Below are 6,109 nucleotides of genomic sequence, written 5' to 3'. Positions count from 1 at the left end.
CTCACTTCACTTGAGCGGTGAACATGTTCAAGTTCAAAGTTTACTGTCAGGTACTCATAAATAGGCATTTAAAAGTATTGCAATTCCATGTGCTCAAGTATCCATTCAACTATATATTCACTATAAATTAAATTAAAAAGAAAAATAAATAAATAGATACTATATAAAAAAAAGAGGGGTTGGGGAGCACCAAGGGACACCCAGGAGCAACAGGGGCAAGGAAAAACTCCCTTGTCCAGGAGGAAACCTTGGGCAGATCCACGGCAGTCACACTGTTCCTTGATTGTGCCCTTCTGCGTCAGTGGCTTTTGGATAAAAAATCAGCTAATGACTAAGTGTACATCTCCTTTGATATGGTAATATCTTCATGAGCCAACTTGTGTGAGTCAGTGTGATTGGTTATCTTTGTCTGGACTGTATATTTCTGGGTTTAAAGCATTACTCAGTGTTCAATGTCAGTCATCTTCATGTCTGCATAGAAGAGTGACTACTGTATTCTGGCATATGTGTGTGTGTGTGTGTGTGTGTGTGTGTGTGTATGTATGTGTGTTCGTTTCTGCTACAAATAACCTATGTGGGTGTGTCAGTGCATACCTGTGTGATGGTGCCATGTGTGTATGCAAGTGTTTGCGTGCTCTGTGTGTGTGTGTGTGTGTGTGTGTGTGTGTGTGTGTGTGTGTGTGTGTGTGTGTGTGTTTTTGCTGCTCGCCTCACCTCCGTGGATGGTGAAGTCTTCCACGGGCACAGATGAGGCGATCTTGCCGATGTGGTTGAGCTCCTCCTCGGTCAGACCAGTAGAGGGGCAGCTCATGCTCTTAGGCTGGCCGTCCAGGGTGAAGAAATCTACACACACACAAAAAATCAAAACAGTGAGTCACAACACGCCCCCTAAAACTTTCACAGAACACTCACAGAACAAATATTTAAAAACCCATACCAACAAGACAATCAACCCCCCATGTAATTCAGACCAATACACACACACACACACACACACAACAAACATTAAGAAACTCATACCTACGAGACAATCAACCCCCTATGTAATTCAGACCAACACACACACACACACACACACACACACACACACTCACCAGGCCATGGGGAGTCCAGCCAGTGCTTGATGTGGAGGATCTTCTCATCTTTGGAGCGTGCGTGGGCCTCCTCACAGATCTTGTCGTACTTGGCGATCTCCTCCTGCACACAGGGGAAGTCAGCATGTCCGTTTAAGATTAGATTAGATTAGATTAGATTAAACTTTATTGTCATTGTGCAGAGTACAAGTACAAAGACAACAAAAGGCAGAGGTGCAAAAAAGCAGAAAGTGCAATGTAGATAGACATCATGTACATTGTGTACAGCTGTTTCACACACACACACACACACACACACACACACACACACAACTGACCTCGTACTCCTGCCGGGTGACCACTCCCTCGGCGATGAGCTTCTCGGCATATTTCTGCAGCACGGGCTTCTGCTTCTTGATCTGCTTGTACATCAGGGGCTGGGTGAACATGGGCTCGTCCATCTCGTTGTGCCCGTTACGCCGGTATGACACCTGACAGCACACACACACACACAAAACACACACACAATCAGAAATTGATTCACATAAAGCCATGATTCCTGCCTAATTTATAGCCTTTGTATAAGCCAATAGTAAGTAGTTGTACATCACAGTACAGGAGAACCAAGAGATGTTATTTGTATTCGATTTGACGATTTCTAATGGCACTTTTGATTGGCTGACTGATTCTAGCAGCGCGGCTCCTGATTGGCTCACCAGGTCGACGACCACGTCCTTGTGGAAGGTGGCTCTCCACTCGGCGGCCACGTTGCACACGTACATGACGGCCTCGGGGTCGTCCGCGTTCACGTGGAAGATGGGCGCGTTCACCACGCGCGCCACGTCCGTGGGGTAGGGCGAGGAGCGGGCCATGCGCGGGTCAGTCGTGAAGCCGATCTGCAATCACACACACGCACGCACGGACGCACACACACACACGAACACACACACGTACACACACACGTACACACACACGTACACACACGTACACACACACACGCACACACACGCACGTACACACACACGTACACACACACGTACACACACACGTACACACACACGTACACGCACACGCACGCACACACACACACACACACACACACACACACACGCACACACAGAGACAGAACTTTCACATTTCATGGACTTTCAGAGCTCGGCTAAGATGGTGTACAGGCCACATGAGTCATACATGAGTCAGCAGGTATGTCTGGAGAATGGAAACAGAGTACAGTGTGAATGAGTGTGCATGTGTGAGTGAGTGTGTATGTGTGTGTGTGTGTAGTGTGAGTGAGTGTGCATGTGTGAGTGAGTGTGTATGTGTGTGTGTGTGCGTGTGTGTGTGTGTTTGTCTTACCTGGTTGTTGACCACCACGTGGATGGTGCCGTGCGTGGTGTATGAGGGGAGGTCACCCAGATTGAAGGTCTCGTAAACGATGCCCTGACCAGCGAAGGCTGCATCTCCGTGAAGCAGGATGGACATCACCTGCACAGGTGCACACACAAGTCAAGTGTGAGTGTGAGTATGAGTGAGTGTGTGTGTGAGTGTGTGTGTGAGCATGTGTGTGTGTGTGTGTGAGTACGTACCCGGTTGCCCTCGGTGTCTCCGCAGTAGAACTGCTCGGCCTTGGTCTTGCCCTGCACCACGGGGTCCACGGCCTCCAGGTGGGACGGGTTGGCCATCAGCGACAGCGTGATGTTGCGGTCAGTCACGCGGTTGATGCGCCGGTGGAACATGCCCAAGTGGTACTTGACGTCCCCAGAGCCCTGGACGCAACAGAGGGCATCGAGAGGTCAGAGGGCATCGAGGTCAGTGCGCCTGTCACCAATGTCTGGTGTCGGTCTGAGGTGCTCGCTACTGAATATTGGTTCACGTGAGCCGTTTTTGGGCTAAACAGATCTAAGGACGCAGTTCGTTCACAATTGTTTTGTCCATCAAAAGCCCAAGATTATATCCCCAAATATAATGCCTTGTTTTGTCCACACTGGAAATAATAGCAGTCAGTTTTCTGGCACAGAGGAGTAAGAAAAGCTGAAAACATTTAATTAATCGATGAATTCTTGCAGCCCTATCTTTGGATGATACCATCTGTCGAACAGCAGACAGATGACCTCCAGTCCTATCTTTATCTTAATTTGTTTGTCTGCTGCCTTCATCCAAAGCGACAGATGTCTGGCCTTGCTATCAATCGACTTCAGAGTGCTCCAGGGCACAACAGTGGCACACCGATCCAGGCTCTCTCATGCAACCTCCACTACACTACACTACCACTGCACATCTGTAACACATTGGTCAGGATCCGCTCCAGCCGATCCCAGATGCAGACTACTCCAACACTGCTGCCTTGTCCCTGGATTACCAAACACGCCCGAGACGTACAGTACAAATCCTCTATTTAGCTCCAAACAGCCAAGAATCTCGTCCGCAACAGCGCCAATGTAAGATTGCGTGCTGGATCTGGATGTTCGGCTACTGCTTAGAGAGTGGCTTACAGAACCACTGGGGCACTTTCTCTGAGGGTGTGAGAGTCCTCACAACAGTCCTGCTGGAGGAACCATCTGTCTGGCCTACTGCTGCACTGCCCAGATAAGGGACGTGAGGGGAAGATAGAGCAGGGGGGAGAAGATAAGGGGAGGAGAGAGGGGGAGAGGAGAAAAAAGGGGAAGAGAAGATAAGAGAGGAAAGGACAATAGGAGGGAAGGGAAGAGGGGAGTGTAGTGGAGAAAATGAGAGGAGAGGAGAAAAAGGGAAAAAAGAAGAGAAAGGGGAGAGGAGAGGAGAAAATGAGAGAAGAAAAGAGAAGAAAGGAGAGGGGAAAAGGGGAGAAGAGCAGAAGAGAGATAGAACAGGGGAGGAGAGGCATATACTGTACCTCATCTGCGGCCTCCAGCTTGGAGTCAAACTGGCAGAAGATCTGCTCCAGCTCCTTCCTGATCACGTTGGCCAGCACATTCAGACGGCCCCTACAAGTCACAGAGATACAACATCACACACACACACACGGAAACATGCACAAACACGCACGCACACACAAACACACTTTATAGGCTTTAAAGCTTTTCACACTTTACGTCTGTCTGGTAACACGTAACATGGTGTGTTATAACAAGTGTCTACACACACAGCAAGTGTGTGCTGTGCGGTGCGGTGTTGTGTAGTAGTTATGTGGTGTGCGGTGCGGTGCGGTGCGGTGCGGTGCGGTGCGGTGCGGTGAGGTGCGGTGCGGTGCGGTGTTGTGTAGTAGTTATGTGCTGTGCGGCGGTGTGCTTGGGATGTGGTGGTGACCTGTGGGGCATGCCCATGATGACGCTCTCCACGCCGTTCTCGCTGGACTTGTCGATGATGGTCTTCAGAGCGGGGATGAGCGACTCGGAGCCCTCCAGACCGAAGCGCTTCTCAGACGACCACTTCCTCTGCAGGAACTCCTCAAACCTGTGCCACAACACACACACACACACACACACACACACAAGCATGACAACACAGCACATCATGTGTGTGTGTTTATGTATGTGTGTAAAGGTGTGTGTGTGTACCACATGTAGATATAACTTCCCTGATGCACTTATGTAACGTGTGCGAGTCTGGATCGATGTCAATCACGTGGACGCTTAGCAACACAACGTAATTCTTTTACCATAAAATAACTGCTTCATACTCATTCTGCTGCTTCACCAGCTTATAAATAGACAACGTGCACGAAGGGCTCTTCCTGTATGCTCATTTATATGTACTGTATGCTCATGTCTTGTGTTTATTTCCATTAACTGTGTTGTAACGGCATCCTCTGTATTTTCTGCTCCTTACTGTACTTCTTCCCTCAGACACTGAATATCTTTAAGATGTACACCGATAATAAAAATCTTAACACTTGCAGCATGCATCCTTCTTTATCGTAACATGCTGTTATACTACTGCAACGCCCAACCGGATCCGTGTAGACAGCAATTACATTAACAATAGCGGCAGGTTCAAACACGGCCAGCTCCACCAGACACAAACGAAGGTGTCTGACATTGCTGATGCGCTCTTGGAACGCTTGATACTGCACAATGTAATGTTGTTGATCAGGCATGATCATGACCCTTTATAGTTTTAACTAACTGGGCACCGTCGTTTTGCTAAAAGTTGTTGAGCATTGACGGCAAGAGGCATAGATAAATTCTTCCATGGTATTGCTTTAAGTGCTTGTATGTGTGTGTGTGTGTGTGTCTTTTGTTCTGAGTTACAGAGTGTGAGTGAGCATATCGAGTGAGTGTAATGAGTCAGCGAGAGTATTCCTGTGTACATGAGTCAGCGTATATCAACCAGACCCAGCACGTCCGTACGCACGGCTGCGAACACTCCTGAGTGAACAGCTCTTGGCCGAGTTTCCCAGATTCTTAAAGAAGCTCTTAAGTGCTAAGAACTTCTTAGGAGCGTTCTTAGAACGTTCTTAGAGCGCTCCTAAGAAGTTCTTAGCACTTAAGAGCTTCTTAAACGAATCTGGGAAACCCGGCGCTTGTGTGTGAAGTGTGTGTGGTGGTGTCCGGTCCGGTCCAAGCCCGGCTCGTACCTGGTGGAGCGGACCATGCGGGCCAGCAGCGTCCTCTTCTCCTCCAGGCTGAACTGCATGACCCCGGGCTTCTCAAACTTCTGCCGGATCCACTGGCACTGGTCCAGGTCGTTGATGAACATGAACTCCACGCCGATGTGCTGGCAGTACGCCATCTGCGGCAGGCAGGGGGCAGCAGTGAGCACGGTGCGCAGGCCGGCAGCCACAGGCAACACGTGAGGGGTGTGTGTGGGTGTGTGCGTGTGTGTGTGTGTGTGCATTTATTGTGCTGGCACACATGCAGAAGCATGTTAATGTTTGACCGGTGAGATCCAGGAGCTTCTATATGTTGCGCAAGCGCAGGTTTTGTACATTTGAGCACACTGCACACTTGTATGATGTGATATTTGTGCACACACACACACTCACATGCACACACATATGTGTGTGAAACATACACACTGAATACCGAATGACCAATTTTCCAGAATATTCTGTGATC

The 6,109-nt window shown here is 49.0% G+C and overlaps 1 protein-coding gene across 2 annotated transcripts in view; it reads right to left on the bottom strand.

Annotated features, from left to right (window-relative positions):
- The window catches only part of ogdhb (oxoglutarate dehydrogenase b), a 35,664-nt gene that overhangs the window by 6,802 nt on the left and 22,753 nt on the right, over positions 1-6,109 (bottom strand). For both annotated transcript variants that reach the window (XM_062555156.1, XM_062555155.1), the window contains exons 6-14: positions 5,629-5,783; positions 4,359-4,505; positions 3,946-4,036; positions 2,660-2,839; positions 2,430-2,558; positions 1,790-1,969; positions 1,412-1,564; positions 1,095-1,197; positions 715-843 (exon numbers count right to left, since the gene is read on the bottom strand). In XM_062555156.1, coding sequence (XP_062411140.1) covers positions 715-843; positions 1,095-1,197; positions 1,412-1,564; positions 1,790-1,969; positions 2,430-2,558; positions 2,660-2,839; positions 3,946-4,036; positions 4,359-4,505; positions 5,629-5,783 — 1,267 coding nt within the window. The remainder of the gene's footprint in view (positions 1-714; positions 844-1,094; positions 1,198-1,411; positions 1,565-1,789; positions 1,970-2,429; positions 2,559-2,659; positions 2,840-3,945; positions 4,037-4,358; positions 4,506-5,628; positions 5,784-6,109) is intronic.

This window comes from Sardina pilchardus, chromosome 14 (assembly GCF_963854185.1).
Source record: "Sardina pilchardus chromosome 14, fSarPil1.1, whole genome shotgun sequence".
NCBI classification, from domain to species: Eukaryota; Metazoa; Chordata; class Actinopteri; order Clupeiformes; family Clupeidae; genus Sardina; species Sardina pilchardus.
The sequence above is the reverse complement of the archived record's forward strand: the minus strand, read 5'-3'. Positions and strand labels throughout refer to the sequence as shown.